The following is a 22,920-nucleotide window of genomic DNA, read 5'->3' as shown; positions in this document are numbered from 1 at the left end:
AGACTAGTGGCTGATTTGTAAAAAAAAGAAGTGCCTAGGCTTTTGTCAGGAGCCCATTTATCCTATTAGCACTGCATAAAATAAAACCAACTGCTAACCAAGAAAGTGGTGGGGGGATGTGGTGCAATGACCAGACCTGCTAACCTCTGAGCTGGGGAACCAGGTTCGAGTATGGGCGTCAACTCAACATCCTGTGATTCTGTGCAAACTACTTAATCTCCCGGTAAAAGAATGTGGGGGATATATACTAGGAAGTGGAGGAGAGAGGCGTTAGCCTTCCTGGCTTAACGCCTCTCTCCGACACTTCTGAAACGTATGGCTGCACCATATTTACAAGAATGTGGTGCAGCCCTGCGTTTCTCCCCTGCGATGGCGCTAAGTTTAGCAAGGTAGCGCCAACCCAGGCACCCTTGCACCAGAGTGCAAGGGTGTCTGCGTGCAGGGGAGGATAGAATGTGTAGGAAAGTGTCCCTTCCTACACATAAACAATCCTAAAATGCAATTCTGTCACTTTCTTGCATGCTGCTTCGTGCAGCACACATAAAAGTGACAAAATTGCTTCTTTTTTTTAAACATCATGTGTGCACAAGGCAGCACACATGGAAAAAGCAAAAACTAGGAGAAATAATGCATTTCTCCTCGTTTTGCCAACTTAAGACCAGTTTTTACCTGGTCTTAATTTTGGCACTGCCTCCTATGTACGCCATTCTTGTACATAGGGGGCAGCGTTAAAATGAATGGGTGTTGCGGTAGAACGCCCACCGCAACAACCACTGCCCACCCCTTCCACGCTAAACATAGCGTGAAAAGGGGCCTGATGCACAAGGCAGCGTTAAGCCATGTTAAGTGGTTTAACACTGCCTTGTACATAAGGCAAGGCCACTATCGCCACGGGAACGTCACAAAAAGTGACATTCCTGTGGCGATAAGGGCTTGTACATATGCCCCTGTGTGTTTAACTGGGGCTCACGAAAAGCTCCAGTGTTGATGATTAATTAATTAGGTGAGGGTGATGAACACTCCGATTAAGCACTGGCACCAGACACTGCCCAGCCGAGCCCATATCAGCTCAAGTTGCAGCAGCCCGGGCTCCCTAAGACACAGGAGGGGGGTAGTAAAGTCCATTTAGTCCTAAAGGTTGAGGTTGTGTGTGTCTGTGCCAGTTTACAGTATTTAGCTAAAATAGGGTTGGACTGAGGAGACCTTTCAGGTGAGTTTTGAAAGTCGTTTGCGCTCACCTCTCAATCAGCCCCCATTCTTTGTGACAAAACGCAGCGTTGGTTAAATCCTTTCTGCATACGAGAGGCCTAGGCACGAGGTCCCATTTAGAGAAGGGATGGGTGCGTTTGAGAGAGATTGCGCGCATTTTTAAAAGCAACCAAAGCAGGCTGTCAGGTAATGCGAGACTGAGCTCCAACCAGGTGCATGACGAGGCAAAAAATCCACGCTGCCTCGGTGTTAAGTGTTGGAAGAATGGAAGTGATTGTAGCTGTGTTTTTAAAACCTGGTCAATCCACAAAAACAGGGCGAGGCTGCCAACGGTTGGGAGAACGAGTCAAGTTGCAGCACCTCGAAAGGGTTCTGCCGAGATGACGCTGAGAGCGAGGGGCGGGGTGAATTGTGTAAGAATGAGTGGGCTGAATGCTTCGACTTATAGCGGCTGCAGTCAAGGAAATTTTCAGTGCAAGAGATCTTACCGTGCAGTCAAGATAACTTTTAGCTAGAAGATGTCGTCTCCACTAGCGCGCACCATTCTTATAACCGGCTGTAACCGGGGCCTCGGGCTGGAAATGGTCCGACAGCTGCTGGCAAAGCCCAGCGCCCCCGAGCAGATCTTTGCCACCTGCAGGGCCCCGGAATCCCCACAAAGTCAGGTAAAGAACGTCGTATCGTATAGTTATAAATTGTGCTGGAATGAAGGAGGTGGTGGTGGGGGGGGGGGGTCTATCATTTTAGAGTCTGCGTAATTTCCCCTCTCCGGCACCAATTCAACAGTAACCGCTCTATGGAGCAGATTTTTTAAAACTTTGATACGCCTCAAAATCGTGCAAAGCAGCGCACAATCTTGATAATGGGGCAGATTTATGTTAACTGGCGCATCCCCAGGGATGCGCCAGTTAATGTGCGCCACAGTGCGCCACAGCTCCGCCACCCATGGTGCGCCGCATTTACAATGCGGCGCACCATGGGGCAAAACCGGCACAGATGCGTGACGCATCTGTGCCGTAAAGGTGGCGCATTGCTGGAGTTGCGTTGCAAGCGCGACGCAGCTCCAGCAAGGCTCGGGGGTGCCCCATCTTCACAATGCTGCGTCAAGACCTACGCCTGCTTCAAGCAGGCGCAGGGTTTTGACGCAGCATTGTCCTGAAAGTGACAGAGTGAAATCCTATAGATTTCACTCAGCCACTTTCAGGAGGCGTTCCTGCGCAGGAACGCCCCCCCCTGCGCAGGAACGCCTCCTAATGGCGCAGGGGTTTACAATGTGACGCATCTCCTAGATGCGTCACGTTGTAAATAGGGTGCATTGTTTGCGCCGCCGTTGCGTCAAATAAAGTGACGCAATTGCGGCGCAAGGAGGCGCAAGGGCCTCATAAATCTGCTATTTAGGGGCATATTTACGTCTTCTGGTGCATCTCTGCAAATCAGCAGGGATGCGCCAGAACCGATGCGTCATGCAATTCCCTCCTTGCGCCACCACAGATGCGCCGCATTTACATGCGGCGCATCATGGTGCAAGGAAGGGCAGATCATGTGGTGTACGGGCGGCGCATTGCTGGAGTCGCGTCGCAAGCACGACGCAACTCCAGCAATGCTCAGGGCCGCCCAATACTTAACATGCTGCGTCAGTTCTTACGCCTGCTTCAAGCAGGCGTAAGGAATTGACGTAGCAGCGTCGCAGAAGTTCCTGCGTGAAATCTTGTAGATTTCACGCAGGCACTTTTGCGAGGCACACAGGCGCCAGAACACCCACCCTGTGTGGGAACGCCCCCGTTGTGGCGCTGGGCTTTATAACGTGACGCATCTCCCTAGATGCGTCACGTTGTAAATGCCTCGCAGGGATGCGCCACGTTTATGCCGCCGTTGCGTGACGCAAGGTAGCGTAAACGTGGCGCAAGGGGCTTGTAAATCTGCCCCTTACTTTCCATATGTTCGTGTGCTGTAAAGTTGCCTTTGTTAGGCACTGCTGTCTCCTACATTGCTTCAAATAGGAGTCCCATGAGTGGTACTTGGACGTGGTAAGCTCTTATTTTGATGCAAAGCTGCGTCCACAAAGATTCTCAGACCTGGCTTTTCTTCAAGAATTTACGACTCCTTCAGGAGAAATGTTTTAATTTCTCCCACCATTTCAAACATTGAGTGGTGTACCGTAGAGGAAATGTTAACAAGCATAGGCAAAGCCAATAGGACTTGCCTATGGAAGAGCTATTGTCTTTGCCAATGCGTTTTAGCCATGTTCATGGCTGCTGTTCAGCATGGCTAAAAGTTAGTGGCGCAGAGGAGAGTGATGTGCAGTGTCGTAGAGTGGAATGGCGAAGAGTGGAGTAGAGTGTCATAGAGTGGAGTGGAGTGGCATGGAGCGCGGTGTATTGGAGAGGCATAGAGTATAGTTGTGTAGAGTGGACTAGTGTAGAGTAGTGCGGACTGGTGTTGAGTGCATTGGCGTGAAGTGTGGCAGAGCATAGTGGCACAGAGTGCAGTGGCATGCAGTGCAGTGACATACAATGCAGCATCATAGAATGCAGTGCCTGAATTAGTGTGTTGTATAGTCTAGTGCAGTGGTACAGAGTGGAGTGGTGCAGAGTAGAGTGGCATACAGTGCAGTGACATAGAGTGGTGCAGAGCACAGAGGCATAGAGTGCAGTGGGGTAAAGTGGGTTCTGTAGAGTGCAGTGGCATAGGGTGGAATGATGCAGAGTACAGTTGTGTAAAGTGCAGTGGTGTAGAGTGCTCTGGCATAGAATGCAGTAGTGCAGATTAGCATGTGGTAGAGGTCGGTGGCGTAAAGTGCAGTGTTGCATAGTAGAGTGTTGTAGAGTACAGTGGTGTAGAGTGACCTAGAGTGGTGTAGAGTAGAGTAGCCTAGAGTGCAGCAACACTGAGTACAGCACTGCAGAGTAGAGTGCAGAGGCATAGAGCAGAGTGGCTTAGAGTGCAGTGGAATGGTACAGAGTATATTGCATTGGTGTAGAGTGTATTGGCATAGAGTGCAGTTGTGTACAGTGCAGTGTTGCAGAATGGCATAGTATGGAGTGGAGTAGAGTGGAGTTCTGTAGAGTAGAGTGTCTTAGATTGGAGTGGTGTAGAGTAGAGTGATGTGGAAAATCCACCCCAGAAAGGAAATGGAGGAAGAAGTACGGAGAGTTAGATAAAGCAGCATTAAAACATTTGCTTTATATCTACAAATAGTCAATAGGCAAAGCCAAAACCAAATACCTTGAGGAGACCATCCTACACTCAGCCAATAAGTCACAAACTTTATTCTGCCTAGTTAGAGGCTTGTCCAATCCAGATAGTGCCAAATCTAATATCCAGGCCTCACAATAACTATGTGACGATTTGGCTATCTTTTTCGAGGATAAAATCAATACAATTTTAACAGGACCTAAACCCTTGGTGGAAGAGGTTGTGCACCAGCATACTGGTAATGATACCTCATTACAATGTGGCATAACTGATAGGGAAGATAGGACAGTTCTAGATCACTTCCAGATGCCCTCACAAGAGGAATTTAATGCAATTGCTGCCGGCGTTTCCTCAGGTTCCCCTATGGATCCACTTCCACACAAGTTTTGGAAATTGTTTGGTGGTGAACTCTTTCTGTTTCTTCACCACATCTGTTGTCAATCCCTAACCAATGCTGTAGTTCCGGATTGTGGAAAAAGGCAGTTGTTTACCCACTACTAAAAAAGGCCACACCGGATCCCCAGTGTCCCTCTAACTACAGACCCATCTCCCTGCTACCCTATCCAATTAAGATCTTGGAGAGGGTAGTGACTAAATCTCTTTCAAAATATGTTGAGGACAACAAATTGCTGGACGAAGTCCAATTTGGGTTTCGCCCTGCACACAGGACCGAGACTGCCTTGGTGACAGTCTTGGATGACCTGAGAATGCGGGCCGACAGTGGTCAAACAGCCTTTTTAGTGCTGCTTGACATGTCGGCCGCGTTCGATACGGTCAACCATAAGATTCTGATTAAGAGATTGGAGGAATTGGGCGTGGTAGGCAGGGCGCTGGACTGGCTGCATTCTTATCTCTCTAAAAGGCAGCTGGAAGTGACTCTGTCGCCCTTTATCTCTCAGTACAGAGATGTTAAACAGGGGGTCCCACAGGGCTCGGCTATCAGCCCAATCTTGTTTAATTTATATCTTCGCCCTCTTATTGTTCTAATAAAATCCTTTCGACATTGATGTCATTAATTATGCGAATGACACTCATCTTGTCTTTGCTGTTGAGGGCAACAATGCAGTGTCTCTGGAAAAATTCCACAATTGTGTGCACAGAACCGCAGAATGGCTGAAAGTGAATTCCTTACAATTTAATGAGGAATAAACTGAAGTCCTGTGTTGTACGGCAGGTAGAATTCAGCGTCCTCTTCCAGCTGATTTTTGGCTTGACTCAGCTAACAACTCCTTAGTGCCCACTAACCCACTGCGTATATTAGGAGTGCTGAAGGATAGCAATCTACAATTGGATTCAGAGGTGAACAAAACGGTGAGCACCTGTCTATCCCTGCTTCGAGCTCTGTGGAAGGTACTCCTGTTTCTACCCACTATTGCTAGATCTCAAGTGGTACGGAGTATTGTTCTAAGCAGAATAGACTATTGTAACACTCTTCTTCTAGGTGCCCCAAAGAATACAGACCATGGCGGCCAAGTTGGCATTAAATCGACCACGTGGAGCCTCGGCCTCCCTGGCCCTTAAGGACCTACATTGGCTGCCCGTTGTGCAAAGAGTCCAATTTAAGGCACTCTGCATTGTCTATAAGGCAATACACAAAACTGGGCCTAAAGTACTACAAATGACATCTGTATGGTACTCTCCTGTTAGATCCCTGCGCTCTTCCTCTGCGAACCTGGTCTGTGTACCCCATGTTAAGAAAACCCTATGGGAGGCAGATCCTTCAGTTTCACAGCATCCAGACTGTGGAATGGACTGCCTCTGGAGCTCAGACAACTGAACACCTTGTCACGTTTCAGAAAGGAACTGAAAACTAGACGCTCTCCTTGAGAATAGCTCTTTGCCTATCTCAGTTCTGATACTCACTGATTGGTAATCCAAGCGCCAGGATACCCTTGGGGTGACGGCAGCGCTATGCAAGTGTACCTTACATTACATTACATTGTGTTGCTTGTTTTCATTGGGTGTGAGGATATCTCTTACAGGTCTTGTCTACTAGACAGATTTTGTGTAGAAGAGTCCCTTCTGTGCCATACCAAAAACTTACTTACAAAGTTAAATTGTGTGCTCTCAGCTAAAGACATTAACGTTGACAAAGCCAATAGCTCTAGCATTGCCGAGAACTATTGGCTTTGCCAATGGTTTTTAGTAGATAGGGCTTACTGCCAAAATTCATGGGTGTTTGCATGGGACCATCCATGTGCCACCCAAGGAACGCCCCCTTGATGTGAAATGCAGCCTACAATCTAATGGTGCAAAGTTCAGAAAGCATGTTCAAGATTAGGTGCTACAGACCGCAGGTTCTTTTCATCGCATCCCGCCTGAGGATGCTGAACTTTTCCAAATGTTCGTTTTCATTGACGATTAGACTGATATATTTGCAGCTGCCATATTTGCCTTGAAGAAGCCCTGGCCTGCAGACCACTGGGCAAAACAAGTGTCGGCTGTCTGGTTTCACCTACATTAAAAAAAATAAAAAGGGCAAAATTGATGCAGACATTTTGCTATTATTTGCACACTGCAACTGCAACAACATACCATGTCACTTCGTGTCTCTTATACACCAATTTAAACTCCGGGATTGCATCAACCCTGAGATTCAATTGAATGTTTGTAGGCACAAACCTATCCACTCTGTGTTCAAGATTATTGATGGCACCTTTCAACAATCTTTTGTGCCGCCTGGTAAATGTGCACCTGGCCGCTTTTTAGCAAATTTCTTCTCCCATACAGAGTATTGTTTTCAGAGAGAGATAATAGTAGCTGTCCCTGGTATCTTTATTTGCAGTTTAATGTCACTATCATTGTAACATTCCCACAGGTATTTGATAAGACTGCCCTCAATTGCTCGCACACTTCTACTTGAAGCTGCAGTTTAAGCGGAGTAATTTAGGCCATTGGCCATGAAGAATAAGTCCTTAGCTGTTGGCTTAACAAGGTTTTTTAACTTCCAAAGTACAGCCAAAAATGTCAGTTTCTAAATGAATGGCACATTACATTCACTGGCAATAGTAGAACACAGCAATATATATAGCAGACCACCAGTGAAGAGGAGCAAGTTATTTGCTTTGATGCATTAACTCTTCATTGGGTGTCCCTACGTCTTCTCCTCCAAGAATCCAAGTGTATTAGTCCAACATGGTCGCACTCAGGGCTCATGTATTCCATCGGGCTTTTCCCCGATGGGCTGGAGCCACTATTGGCGTGTTTTATGTCAAAGGGCCTCCTCTGCTACTTTCACTCGCTTCCCAGTTGAACTGCGGTAGGTACAGTGATAGCGGAAAGAGACGAAAGACTAAAGAAGGGGGAATGTATGACGTTACAACGAATTCCGTTGCAACGCATGCCTTTACCACGCATGCGTTACAACGGAATTCGTTTTCCACGCATAACCTTTACCTCGACTACTTGCGTGGTGACGTCATACGTCGTTAAGAGGAAACGGAAGTTTTTTTTCCGATTTCTCATAAACAACGCTGATTATTTGCAGATCCCGACGTGACTTCTAGTGAGTTTTTTTATTTGGGGGGAGACCCCCCCCGTCCGCCATTTTTTTACTTTTTACCTTTACCACATATGCCTTTACTACAAACCTCGTAGTAAAGGTATGCGTGGTAAAGGCTTTAGTGGTAACCACGCATGCGTTGTACTGCATGCGTGGTTAAAGATTTCGTGGAAACGCCTTCGTTGGAAAGGCCGGTTCCCAAGAAGAGAGAGAGAAGGGAGGAGGAAAGTAGGAGTGCTTTTTTGCCTGCTTTTGATTCCCAGTCCCTCTCCGCCAACAGCAGGTAGTACGAGTGCAGTCGCAATTTCATCTTTGAGAAAATTTAGACTGTGCGCACAATATTTTGTACGGCTTGGATGTAGGAGAGGAGAGAAAGGCATGACATAAATGTATGGCTTATAGAGGGACAATTGATTATACATTCAATTGATTGAAATCATATTTAATTTAAGGTTGATTGCAGGTTTAAAACTATGAACAAGGTGCAAAAGTCTGTCTTGAACCATGGAAACCTCCACTTCACAGGTCAACTAAAACCTCCCGGGGTCATCTGTCCAAGGTTCTTTCCTACAGCATGATTGAAGCGAATGCTGAGTAAACACATTAAAGCCACAGAAATCTAACCAATCAAAGGTTGTCTATATCGAAGGTCCCCTTACCTTCAATATATAGCTGTATTTATTTCTATATGAAAGAACGGTTTATGCAAAGAAAGCTGTCATTATAATTCTATGTGTAAAGTAGCAAGATCCCAATGGGTAGATTATTTGAAGAGAATTATCACACACTTGATAAGTCTCAAGATATCATTCACTCCTTTCACTCACCAACAGCATACTATGGTCCCTATTCCTGTATATACCTCAAAGACCACTGAATTCCATTAATTGCAATTTATTTGGTTACAAATTCATTTAAAATTTCACATTAAAAATTACCATACAGTTGTATATACCATCACATAATTAAAAACAATATGAAAAAAACAATATTCACAAATAACTGCAAACATATACGAGAGAATTTATAAAAGAGTGTTCTACCAGACCTATTCACTTGATCTTAGTGATATACACATCCCCTAAATTGCTATATAATTCAAACAATACTTGACAACATTTCCATATAGTTTAGCCGTTCAAGTAGTGCGATGCAGAGGGATTGTGTACTACTTAGTGTGCGTCGACGCGTTTCGATGGGTTCTCATTTTATTCCATCTTTTTCAAGACCAAAACTTATTTCACTCTCGTTTAAACAGGAAACAGTCGTAGATGGCAAAGCGTCTAATGTTTGTAGGGTAACCTATTGTGTGGACACCACGGCTACTGTCACCTGGTTAGGTCTGGTTCTGTGCCTTGGATTATATTCGAAAATCAGAGTTCTTGGTGGATGCTTTGTGGACTGATCGTGGGTGTTATCTCCACTATTTTATTTTTCCTATCCGCTGGTTTTGTTGGTGCAGTTCCACCTCAATCTGAGAAAGCAGTAATCATCCTTCTGTTAAAATGCTATTTAATTCCTCCTTTTGAATTTCCGGCGATGGCGCGAGACTGGTAGGCGCTAGAGTTAATTTCAATACGCTTCATATCTTGTTCCAGTATCTAGATAGAGCGTCCAGTCAGCTGCCTACTCGGGATGATTATAATTCTATGACATAGAAAGAAGACAAGGACCGGCCCGTGTCTGGACATGAAGGTCAGTCACTTTAGTGTTCCCCACTGATGATAGGGCTCTCTTTTGATGCTTTCTTTTCGTGTTGACAATCACATGATTGCATTCAATAAAGATCTGGCTCTTTAATTGATTAAGAGTTATCATACTTTTAAACTATTTCTCCTCTGATTGGCATGGCAGCAGTGCCAAGGCGCCTCAGGGCATTTGAGCGCTATATAAAATTAAAAATCAAATCAAATCACAGCTGAGTCTCCACCCTTGGCTCGAGTTAAGAGGTCTTTGTGGTGAACTCAGAGGTTTGTCAGCTCAAGCTTTTGTCCTGGGTAAAAATAGATTTCTGAGGTCAGCACTGCTGATGTGTGTTGCAGGGTATGTGTGTGTGTCCTTCTTGTCACATATAATAGGACTGATTGCCCATAGCCCATTCTTATTCAAATTAAGCAGTGCGGGATCGAAGGCTAGTTATGGGCCCAGTGCCAAAGGAGGATCCAAAGACCAAGGGACAGGGGCGTGAACTGCTGGGTGGCGGATGTGTTTGCGCTTGCACAAAGTTGTTGCATATGTCCACACACCAGCACAAAGTCTGCCATCAGGAACGAGGTACAGGTGACACTGGGAAATGGCAGGGAAACTTGTTGTTTTACATAAATTGGGAAGATGTGGAAAGAAGTAAGCGGGCGGGGATGAGCATCAAGAAACAATGTGAACGTGCATCACAGATTTGACCCCCCCATTGCAAGTACCCAGAATTAAGTTGCGGTATTCAGTGGATATTTATCACACCTGATAAAATTTGTCTCTGCAGCGGTCTTGATTTATCGGGTGCTGTAAATAGCACTTCTTAAAGGTTTTTGGGGTATAACATGGATTTTGGTGCTTTCTCCTAAAAATCTTCATGTCCCAGTGTAATTCAGAAATTTTTTCCTCAGTAAATTTTGGCAGGTTTGACCTGTTGGTGCGGTATTTGCCAGGAAACATATGATCCCATATGTGTGGTTAACAGGCGGTACCACGTATCAGGAATTGACCCATAGTCTGCTAATTGGACCTAAGAAGGATTATTTGAAACTGAATTAATGGATGCATCTGGGTGGATGTTATGAGCATTATAGAAAGAGAAAATTTAGACCGTTGGTTCAACTCCCAGAAATATTTAACAACTGCAGGTAAGATCTTGATTGGGGAAAAAAGTGAGAGAGAAAGAGAGTTAGAAAGTGTGTGTGTGCGTGTCTACGCTTGCATACATTCGCACATCAGGACAATGACTGACCGGAGGGAAGCACAGGGAAGGACATCAGGAAAGGCCTTAGTAACTTGAAGTGTGACGTAAATTGGGATGTGGAGAGATTAAACATTGATCAGCAATAAGAAACAGTGTTTTTATAAATCAGATGTACTAAGAAGGATCATTTTGAAAAAATTGTTTTAATGCCACATAATATGAAAGTAACACCTTACTGTGGAAAATGATATCCCAATCTTTGTGTCTTTACAAGATTTTCAAGATCCAGTGGATCTCGTGAAACATTCCATCCTTTGCCTTCACCCTTATTTTCATCAGTACTCTGTGTTTTCTGCTTTTGAGCAAATGCGGGTCTTTGGTACAATATTAGGTGATATCTCTGGCAGTGATTTATTTGATTCACTTTTTCATCTTTGGTGTGCAGTCTTTTTTAGTGTAATCTGTTTGTTTGCATTTACACCTTTTCGTGCTTGCTTTCCAGTTTGCGCTATTTATGGAGAGAGCGGCGGCTATTTTCTCCCTTTGTAAGTGATCCCGTCTAGATGTACCAAATTGGTAGTGCACGGCCTAGCCTTCTGCCATCTCCTGAATGTCTCGGTCAGATTTGCTCTGTTTAAGGCCTATTGCAGCAGGGATGCGCCAGGTAAGGCTATCTGTGCCCGCCTTTGCCTGTCTGCTCCCCATTCTTGCTTGGGAGACTACTCAGTCTGCCTCACTTAGTTGAGGAGAGACCTTATGGTAGCTCTTCATAATTGATCTCTGTGTAGCAGAGAACCTATTATTTCACAATCTCTTCCGAGGGACTTGGAGGCATATTTTCAACAGATAGCGATAATTATCACAAAGCGCGCTTAGCGCGTTATTTATTATAGACGGCTATCTCTGGATTTCATTGCCCTGGTAGCGTGGTATCAACAACGCTTTGCTCTAAGGTGATATGAAATCCAGCCATAGCCATGAGAACATGCTTTATCATGAGAAAACAAGCAATACATTTCCTGCGACACTGAAAACCTTGCTAATAGGCAGGTTTGGACTTAGCCTTGCAATCCACATCCCATATAAAAGATGGCTAAGTCGTATTTTTAGCAGGAGTTAAAAACCTGCGATAAAGCGGGCTTAGCGTGGCTTTTATTCTCGCATCACCGGTCCGGTGCAGCCTTGTTAATATCCCAAAGCTGTCTTAGCGAGTGTTTGTTATGGAATTGTGTGAAGGAAGGCCCACTTTACATGTCATTAGCGATACATTTCGCTCACATGCAAATTGGCAAAAAACGGCTGCTAACTGAAGGTAACAAGCACTAATGCTTGTTAGCGAGTCCTTGTTAATAGTGCGATAGAAAAATTGCTGCTTTTTCGGCGATATGTTCCAAAAAAACAGGGATACTTCTCTTGATAATATTCCCCTTGGAGTGTTTTAACCACACATGGCCAGTTTAATGGGCAGTAGCTAGGTAGGAATACTAATGCAAACATTATTTGTTTACCACAAAATGCTCGGTCCCCGGTGAAGCATGGAAGTGAGCTTAGAGGTCTCTTGCGGACTCCAGTGTGGATGTAGCATTTATAACTGAAACGTGGATCAAAGAAGAGTCTGCACTGGACCTTGCTTTGGCTATACCCCGGCTATTGTCTTAACCCCTTCGCAGCTGGCGGGATTCCCCCGCTGTGCTGGGGGCAGGGGGGCGTGTACAGCGCCCCCATGCTCATAACAAGGTCAGCTCGTCATGAGCCACGGCGCTCCGGTGCTCATGACGAGCTGACCGCGCCCGTTCCAATGGAAGGTTCAGCACAGCAGGGGAATCAGCCCAGCGTGCAAGCGTTCCATGTAACGGGTGCAGTCATGACGAGCTCAGCTTGTCATGAGCACCGGAGCGCCGTGGCTCATGACGAGCTGACCTCGTCATGAGCGCTCAAGAGGTTAAAGCATCTAATTGTACACTGCACCATGAGTAATGTAAGCATAGCGGTCATATATATGAAACTTCAATAAGTAGATTGCCAGTGCATTATATCTAATACTAATTATTAAATCTTTCACTTTGCCTTGCTCCTCTCCATCTGCCCCTTGGTACACAATTGATTCGACCTCAGCCAAGAGGAGATGCAAAGGATTTGAAAGATTAAAGTGGCTCAACTATTATTTGGGAGATAAACAGATTTTCAAACTAGCTCAAGAATGATAAAACACTTCTTATGAATGCTCGTACAAAATTCTATCAAGAAAGGATCAGGCTCGAAAAAGAGCCCACAAAAGAGGTTTTAGCTCTTCATACATTTTTTGCTAATTCTTAAACTCTCGCCTCTCCCTTCATTGGGTCACACGCGTTATGCTCAGAGCTAGCCAATAATTTTCATGAAAAGATTGTGCGTCCTAGGGTCCTTTTCGACAGCTTCCAACACTGACCCAACAGCTGTTTATATGACTTGTCCAACACCATCTACGTGTGTTTTGTCATGTTGGTTGGAATTTTGTCCAGCAACTATGGATTCTTTTTTTTCTAACCTTAACTCTATTATCTCAGGTGCCCCTCTTCACCCCTGTCCTGCTAAATGTGTCAGGATCATGATACCTGTGGTGACTCCCGCACTTGCCTCCATCTGTAATCCTTCTGTTGCACTGGGTCAGACTCCACTGTGGATGTAGCATGTATAATTGAAACTTGGATCATAGAAGAGTTGGCACTGGACCTTGCTTTGTCTATTCTCCTGGCTATCATCTTTAAGCATCTCTTTGTACACTGCACTATGAGAAAGGCATAGCGTCATATATAAGAAACTATTAACTGTCTCACAGTGGATAATTAATACATTACCCAAGACGGAATATATTTCCATTAACGTTCTGATTAATCCAAATAAGTCAATCAAGATTGTGCTAATCTACCTCCTGCTTCTGTCGAGAATTTTATTTCAATGATTCAAGAAGATATTGCCTCAGCACAATTTCGATGCTAGTAATTACATTTTACTTGGAATTGTATTCTTCGTGAGGACAGGGATACAGATAAGGCTGCATTAGATGTGTTGAATATCTGTGCAGTCTTTGATTAAGCTTAATGTGTCAAAGGATCTACCCACTCAGGTGGTTGTACTCTTGATCAAGTATACTCTAGTGAGGATCTAGTTGATATTCTTTTCATTTTAAAATTAACATGGACTGACCATCAGACAATTTTTATTTCTATTATTTCTAAGAGATGCAAAACTAAAAAACGAAGGCATCCTCTACAACAGCGGGTCAATCATTTTTGGAGGCAGGGGACCCACAGCTCAATTTCTACGATTGGACTTTCAGAATAATACACAAAAATACAAAAAGATGTGTACACCAAACACACTTCCAAATATTGGAATATTTACTTTATTCCACAATCAAATGTGGAAACTTTTTCACATTTTCAATTATTTTTTATTTGTATATATTTTATTGATTTTAATTTTAATATGATTTAGTTTTTCAGAACCGAAGCCTGACCTGAAAAGGCCTTGTGGACCCCAAGGGGTCTCCCGACTACAGCAAACACAAGGAGATGATGGACGGAGTGCTGAAACTTTTCAGACACTCACCCCCAGCACAGATCTGGGTTGAATCCACCATCGCTCTTTAGCTCACTTCGCCACCTCTGTTCAGACCCAGCTATATGCAAATCAGTCTTGACCATGTGCGTCATGGGAACAGTCCTGCCCGAGCTGCCAAGCCAAGTCTTCCCTGAACCGGAAACAAGCACCCTGGGACCGATTTCTGGGTAACACCGCTCATCAACCAGGCTAGCTGGAATCCAGTGGCAAAGTGAGCAAGGGACCCACTCTGGCCATACCTTGCCAACTTAGGGTGAACAAAGCAAACACAAGGAGGAACCACAGCTCTAAAATAACCTATCTCCTATGGTATGTAGACCGTTTCAGTAAGTAGATAACCAATGCATCAGATCTAATGCTACATAGCAGATCTTTTTCTTCTCATTTCTCCACTCCACATGCCCCTTGATACACATTTGATTTGACCTCAGTCAAGAGGAAATGCAAAGGATTTGGAAGATTATGGCGGCTCAACTACAAGTTAGGACAGAAGCAGATCTACAAACAAGCTCAGGAATTATACAGCCCCACTTAAGAATACTCGTACAAAATTATATAAAAAAAGAACCAAGGATGCAAAAACACAACAAAAGAGGTGTTTGTAATTTATAAATCTTTGGCTATTCCTGAAACACTCACCTCTCCCATCATTGCTTCACAAAATGTATGCTCAGAGCTAGCCAATATTTTTCATCAATAAGATTGTGCGTTTCCTCTCGTCCTTTTGGACCTTTTACAGCACTGACCTAATGCTGATTCAATGACTCCCCCCAAATCCCTCTATACGTATTTCATCACCCTGGTTGGAATTCTGTCCTGTAACTATAGATTGTATTTTTTCTAATGTTACCTCCATTAGCTCAGGCATGTCCTGCTAAATGTCTCTAGATTATAGTCTCTCTAGTGGCTGCTGGGCTTGCCTCCATCTGCAAATATTCTTTTGGACTAGGTCAGGTCCCTTATGTTTGTAAAATTGCATCTGTCAACCCAATCCTTAAGAAACCGTCCATGGATCTGCTCACTTTGGCTAATTATTCACCTATATCCTTTCTTCAAGCAAGGGCCAAAATCATGGAAAGCTATGTTAACCCCAAGTTGCCATGTTACATTGAAGATAATGTTTTTCTCAATACATTTCAATCTATCGTCCGCCCTGTCTTCAACACTGAGACACGTTGACGGTCACCTGCAGTGCCGCCCCATGATATTTGATACAGATGTATGACGTTACAACGCATACTTTTACATCGCATGCCTTTACAACACGATATTTACAACGAATACCTTTACAACGCATAATGCTTTTGGGCGCTGGATAGTGAATAGTTTAATTTACTATTCCAACTCCAGTCCCCGTGGATAGTAGGGAAGGTGTTGGATAGTACATTAAACCTATTCCCTATCCTAGAGCGCCCCCCAGTGCAATGCGTTGTAATGGTTTGCGTTGTAAAAGTTGCATCGTAAAGGCACTGCGTGGTAAAAGTTGCGTTGTAAAGGTTGTTCACCATTTGACACTGGGGCCTCTACGGCCCATATGCTCCTTGATCCGTTGGTGTCCTTTAACATTATCTCATACAAGATTCTCCTAGACAGATTTAGTGTTGTAGGTCAGGGGCGTAACACAGGCCCCCGCAGCGCGGGCGGCCCTTCGGTACTGCACACTGGCAAGAGAGCTCCTGATTGAGCCTGGAGGGGGCCCGTCTTCGCACCGTACAGGGAGGCCCCCTCCATTTTCGTTACACCAGTGCTGTAGGTTTGCAGAAGATGGTGCTAGGTTGGTAAAATCTTTTTGGAGCATGTGGTCACCTGCTTTTCACCTGCTTCTTCTCCACTCTACTTATCAACAGCTGGCCTGCGGGGTTCCCCAATGCTCATTGCTGTCTTAGAATTTGATCAGTGTATATGTAAGGCCACTTGCTAATCTCATCGTCTCCTCCAGGTTTCAGTTTGAGTCATGCCAATGACACCGGATTATTCTGTGGCTAGAGTGTAGTCAGATTACCAATGTCAGCAGTATTTAACATCAGTAGCCCATTGAATGGATGCCAATTCCTTTAGGCTAAATGCTGATAAGAGTAAGGTCTAACAGGCACATGCATCAAAGCCTTTTGCGATCGCAAACGGTGTGATTCACAAAAATCGGCCGTTTGCGATTGCAAAATTAGCTTTTGCGATGCATCAAGGGTCAAGGCCCTCGCAATTTGAGAATTCGCAATTAATTGCGAGTTCTCAAATTGCGATTGCATTTAAGGAATCGCATTGTGCGATTCCTTAAATGCAAAGCATGAAAGTAAAAAAATCAGCTATTTCGCTATTTGGGGGAGCAAATTACCATGAAAGTTGACTTCATGGTAATTTGCAAAAACTTTGAAAAATGCACTTTTGTGCATTTTTCAAAGTTTCATGTTGCGCACACACATGCCCTTAGGGCATGCGTGTGTGCAACATATGTGCATGGATCAATTTCAGGGGTGCATCAGGGTGTCCTTTTCACACCCTGGCACCCTTGAAATTGCATTCTCAATTTGCGATTCTCTAATTGAGATTCGCAAATTGAGAATGTCTTCCCATTCATTCCTATGGGCCTCTAGGCCCATAGGAAGGAATGGGAGGTATTCCTTAATTGCGAGTCGCAAATTGCGAGTCGCAGATAGGGAATGTTTAGAAATCGCAATTTTTTAGGCGATTTCTACATGCATAGGGTTTTGCGATTCCATAATTACGGTTCCTAAAAAATCGCAATTAAGGAATTGCAAAAGCCAACTATGATGCATGTGCCTGTATATGTTTAGAAATCCTTCCGTTTGGTTGTCAAACTGGTGGCCTCCATTCCTCGGTAGCTGGCTGAGCCTTTTCCATTGCCCATAATATGTCTGTTATTTTGACAGCAAGTTATCTTTCCGGATCCATTTTAATACATTTATGGCCCACCTGATTCGGCATAGTGAAGATTCTCAGGAAAATCATTTCTTCTGCGCAGAGCTCTTCAATGATAACTCTGATGCACCTATTTTTTCTGACCAGCCAACTGTACACTGCACCTGCCATTACCCGGGAGACTCTAGTCCGCTTTTCCTGCGTCTTGCTGAGCTCAGGCTCAGGTCCATGTTCGGTGGAAGAAGCCTCCATGCTGTGGCCTATAGTAGTGGAAGGATGGCTTTGTCAGAGAACTGTCCTCTCTACGAGTTTACTTTCCTTACCCTCAAGTGAACCATTACCTAGAAGGTTAATGATGACCTGAATGATGGAAATTTCATGGTAAGGACTGAAAAGAACCCACACAGCTAATGTAATGTCAACAGCCAAGCATGAACTAAAAGATCAAGTTAACTAGTTGCCTTATTAACATCAAAACGTTGAACCCTATTATGGACCTCGGAAGGCGAGTATCAGTGTCTGCACTGTGCATGACATCAACACCCTAATGTGCCAGAGTTGCCCTTGTTGGAAATGCCAGCAGCAGGAGTGAAAGCATTTAGCAGGGCTGTGGAAATAAGGCTGTATACTTATAGCAGCAAATTTGGTGACCATAATAGAAGCCGTATCCCCATTGGTGAGGTCCTTCCCTTGGCCTGCTATAGTGCTTGCAATTCAAATCTAGCATCTTTCCCTTTCTTGCCTAGTGAATGCACCCGTGCAGCCGAGCTGAGCTGACCAGTCCTAGAATTTCAGTGGTGCTGGATTCAAAGCAGATCGGAAAACTATTCACCTCAGCCTCATTCATGTACTTACTCAGAATCTGGTATCATTCTTTGAACTCAGGGTCATTTGATGAGTGGCGGCTGGTGAACTTTGAAAGTGATGAGGCGCAAGAACAAACCATGAATTTGTGTGCCTGCGCAGTTCAAGGGAAATGAGGTTTTAAGTGGTCCTCCCCTCTAGTAAAGTTTTAAAAATGTGGTGATGCCTACAAACATACTGCAGAGAGAGACACGGAGGCATGGTCCTTCGGCATACATGTCCATGAACATGATTATCAACAGGGCAACACTGAATCCACATCTAAATTGTGTTCATCCATTCTCATTCCACTGCATAACGTGCACCCTGAGATGCCACCAGCACCTCTGGGGATTAGTATATGTGTCCTTTGGTACTTCAGAGGATTAGTCTGTGCCCGCAGATAAGTTGTGTGTGTTGTCATACCCTATTTAGTGCATTAACACCTGCATTAATGTCCTTCAGGTCTCGTTCTGCACCGGACTTCAGATAATTGGACACACTGAGCGCCACACCCTTGTCTGAGCCCCATGCGTTTCCCAGCGTATCACAGGGTCTAGTAATCAGTGAGGGTTGCTGATGGCACACCAGTCTGCGGTGATCTGGGAAAGATGCACCCTCTCTGATTGACAAACAGCCTAGGTAAGAACATGCGGTACAAAAGGGGGTGTTGATGGACGGAGCATCTGAATCAATCAAACACTCACACCCAGTCAAAAGATCTGGGTTTAATCCATCACCGTTCTTTAGCCCACTCTGCCACCCCAGTTCAGACATGGCCATATGCAAATCAGTCTGACCCAGTGCCTCATGGGAACAGTCCAGCCCGAACTGGTAAGAACATGGGCTGAAGCTGATAGCACCCAGGCTGTGTTCAATCAGCGAGGGTGCTCTGCGTCACGGGTGGGTGCAGTCCGACAGCATTGTAGGTCACAAGGGGCGAGAGCTGATGCTAGAGAAGCTGGTGAGTCATGATGAATTCTTTATCATGGATCACTTTGTCAGATATGTGCCAGTGCTTGTCGACTCGGAAGTTCACAGAAACATACATGGAAACACGGCCGCGGTGAGCTGGACTGTAAGTGTACTCGCTAACAGGAGAATTTTGTGGACACACATTTTACCAGGGAGCTAAAAAAAATTGGAAGATTTATGGATCATCAACCCTGATTACGGGTGAATTCATTAATTGTGTGAAACTCCACATGGCAGAGGATACTTTCTCACACGACCGGGACGTAAGTAGAAACGGCATAGAGGTGTGACAAGAAGTTAAAGTATGTCAGCCTTACAGCCCTGAAGAAGTCGCGGGGTACTCCCCTAATGACGAAACGTGTGTTGGCTGGGCACAGAAATAATGACAATTAAAGACAAAGACCAGGAAAACAATTCTGTGTTGTTATTACTTATTGAATAACTGTAAAATTAGGCGTGTGCTTAGGACGGAACAGCGGCACGTCGGAGGAGCAGTGCCCCATTTCGAGCTCGACGTTTGCGAGCCCGAATACAAGCACATACCTGATGATTGCTTTACACAAAGTCTGACAATTCGTTTGGACACATATTAAATCAAGAGCTCTTTAATAGTCAGCGACCAGGAAGATTTTAACCATTTACAAACTTAGCCAGGATTAGAAATTCCATATGGAATGCCCATAAGGGTAGTTCAACACTTTTAACTCATCGTTCTGAAGATGGTCTAAAGGATGCTTACACCAAATAGACCGGAATGTCGACAACTTCATCTATTTCCTCAGTGATTGATTTTCCTTAAGGAAGCGATTTCTGTATTGATCAGGCCCATTTTCCATTTAAGTATTTTGTTTGGAATAAATGTTCACATTAATCACTCTGAGGTATTCGTAATTGTGAATCATTTGTAAACCTTGGTCACTGTGTGTTGTTCTAGTCTTTTTTTTTTTTTGAAAATCTGTTTATTAGCATAGTAGGTAAAGCAGTTACAAATACCTTCAATCCCGGAGGGATACAGAGTAATACACATATACGGTCGCTTAGAACATATAATAGCATAGTTGTCTTAATTTCCATTTTGTTGGTGACATTAACCGTCACAGTTTATGCAAACCCCTGTCAAAAAACTATCCCTCCCACCACCCTCAACAGATCCATTCGACACTCACACAACAACATATAATCGAGTAATCAGTAGACCGGGGTACTCAGAGAATCACATCATATGGCTCTATTCGACTGTCCACATAGATGGAACTAGACCAATACAGAAAATACAAAATATAAAATATAAAAAGGGGGGTCTCTCTCCATTTCTCCGCATCGCACCTCAGTTAGCGACCGTGCATGGCAGTCCGACCAAGGACATATTTATCGTGCAATCGAAGAGGCACTTGTGCCCTCGTCTTCCCCGTCTCCCCCAGTTTCAAACATACCTAATATGGTATACCAGCCCAGCGAAATCGGCTTTTTCCTCAGACCCCTGTGTTCCTCCCTCTGTAGTGCAACTCCCTCCGCCTTACCCCATCTCACCACCTCCGCCCTCCATAACTCCGGGTCAGGAGGCCTAGCTGACTTCCACCTCATAGTGATGGCACGTTTCGCCAGCAACAGGGCCAAATCCGCAAAACGTGTCGCCACGGTTCTAGTGCGCTGTGAGGGCCCCAACCCCAGTAACGCGCCTTCCAGTGTTGGGGGCCGGGTCAAAGCACCCGCTTCCTGTAGCGAAGCATGGACCGAGGTCCAGTAGTATCCTAGTTTGGGGCATTGCCAAAGCATGTGTGTTAGTGTTGCGTCCTCAGTGTCACATCGGGGGCAAGTACTGTTCGCATCAGGAAACATCATGTGTATGCGGCGTGGGGTCAGGTAGGCTCTGTGCAGAAGCATCGACTGAATAAACTTGAACTTGGGGTTCCTAGCCACTTTTTTGGGGAACTGAAGGATACGTTCCCACTCCCTATCTCTCAGGGGCCTGCCAATGTCTACCTCCCATGCTGCCCGGAGTGGTGACAGATCGAAAGCCCTCCCCTTCTTAATACTAGCAGTGAGCCACTTAGTAAGGTGGGCGCCCGTGCCCATCAGGTAGTGCATGGCGATGAGAGGATTCGTGTCTGGCTCCAGGCCCCTAGGGGACCACTTATGTGCGATATAGTGGCGAAGGCCAGAGTGTAGCAGGAAGGTGCCCCCCGGGACTCCATGGGTAGTTCTAAAGTCTGCAAAGGACAGTAGGCGCTCTTCCGCGAACAGGTCACCCACGTGCGACACCCCGGCGTCGTGCCATTGCTCCAGCAAGTCCGCCGTCAGAGTCCCCGTAGCCAGCGGTATACCCAAGAGCGGGATCGAGGGGGCATAGGATGACCCAGGGGATGTGTATTTCAACGCCTTCCGCCAGTATGTTATCGCCAGTTTAAGGAGAGGTGGGACATCCCTAGGTACAATTGAGTTGGGCAAAAGTAACGTGTGTATTCTCCCCAATGCATGATCCCTGTTCGTCATGTTAATCTCCTGGAGATTGCGACCCGCCACCCAAAAGGCCAGCCATTGCAGTTGACACGCATAGTTGTAAGCCCTAAAATCAGGCAAACCCATGCCACCGGCTTCAGAGGGGAGCTGCAGCTTGGACAGACCTACACGCCTGCGGCCGTGCCCCCATACAAGTTCGGTGAGTAGAGTGTCTAGGGTCTTAAAGGTAGCTGCCGGGATCAGGTGCGGCAAGTTAGTGAAGTGGTAGAGAAGGCGGGGGAGCATCACCATCTTGGATATCGCCACTCTTCCGGGTATAGAGAGTGGCAGTGTGAGCCAAAATTGTATCTGCGACTTCAGCGCTCTAATGGCCCTCCCAAGGTTACCGTCGATCATCTGACCTGCTTCCCTGTAAATCTGCATCCCCAGATATCTGAAGGTGGTCTCAGCTATCTGGAACTCATGGGGGGCGAAGGGCAATGGAGTAGTCAGACCAGCGGCCGCAAATGTGAAGCCATATGATTTGGACTCGCTTATGGTCAGGCCTGAGACCGACCTAAAGACCTCAAATACCTGGGCAACAGGGCTCAGGTCGCTTCTTAAGTCTCGGAAATATAAGATAATATCATCCGCATAAGCGGACACTATATGCGTCGTCCCATGCCGCAGAATGCCAAACCGGGGGGCCATGTGGCGGAGCCTACAGAGCATCGGCTCAAGGGCAAGGACAAATAGGAGGGGGGAAAGTGGGCAGCCCTGTCTGGTGCCCCGCGCAATAGCTATAGGAACTGATATATGACCTGAGGTGCGCACTCTAGCAGTGGGATCTGTATACAGCAATCTGACCCAAGCGAGAAATTCGGGGGGTATCCCAAATTTCGACAATGTGTCAAACATGTAATCCCATCTAAGGGAGTCAAAGGCTTGTTTCAAATCCAGTGAGATGCAGCCTTCAGAGCCCGTGCCCTCTCGATCGCCGAGCATGAGCTGGGCTAGTCGTCTGAGGTTCATGGCTGTATTGCGGCCAGGGACAAAGCCGCATTGATCAGGGTGGACTAATTGAGGTACATATTGCACGAGCCTTGATGCCAGCACCTTGCTCAATATCTTGGAGTCAGTATTGAGAAGGGACAGGGGTCTATAGTCAGCCATCTGAAGCCCTCCTTTATTAGGCTTTAAGAGGGACGTAATTAACGCCTGCATAGACGACTGCGGTAGGGTAGTTGTTCGCAGCGCTTCCAAGTAGATAGCGTGTAACCGTGGGGCCAGTAGGTCTATGTATGTTGCATAAAAGTCGGCCGGTAGGCCGTCTGTCCCAGGGGTCTTACCCTTTGGAAGGGCGCGTATTGCCTGTCTAATT

The 22,920-nt window shown here is 45.5% G+C and overlaps 1 protein-coding gene across 1 annotated transcript in view; it reads left to right on the top strand.

Annotated features, from left to right (window-relative positions):
* Positions 1–1,668: 1,668 nt before the first annotated feature.
* The window catches only part of LOC144798523 (C-signal-like), a 78,808-nt gene continuing 57,556 nt past the window's right edge, over positions 1,669–22,920 (top strand). The window contains exon 1 of the mRNA XM_078669445.1: positions 1,669–1,874. Within this exon, the coding sequence (XP_078525571.1) occupies positions 1,728–1,874 (147 nt within the window). The 5' untranslated portion in view covers positions 1,669–1,727. The remainder of the gene's footprint in view (positions 1,875–22,920) is intronic.

Source organism: Lissotriton helveticus, chromosome 12, assembly GCF_964261635.1.
Source record: "Lissotriton helveticus chromosome 12, aLisHel1.1, whole genome shotgun sequence".
NCBI classification, from domain to species: Eukaryota; Metazoa; Chordata; class Amphibia; order Caudata; family Salamandridae; genus Lissotriton; species Lissotriton helveticus.
This window is presented reverse-complemented; position numbering and strand designations above follow the sequence as displayed.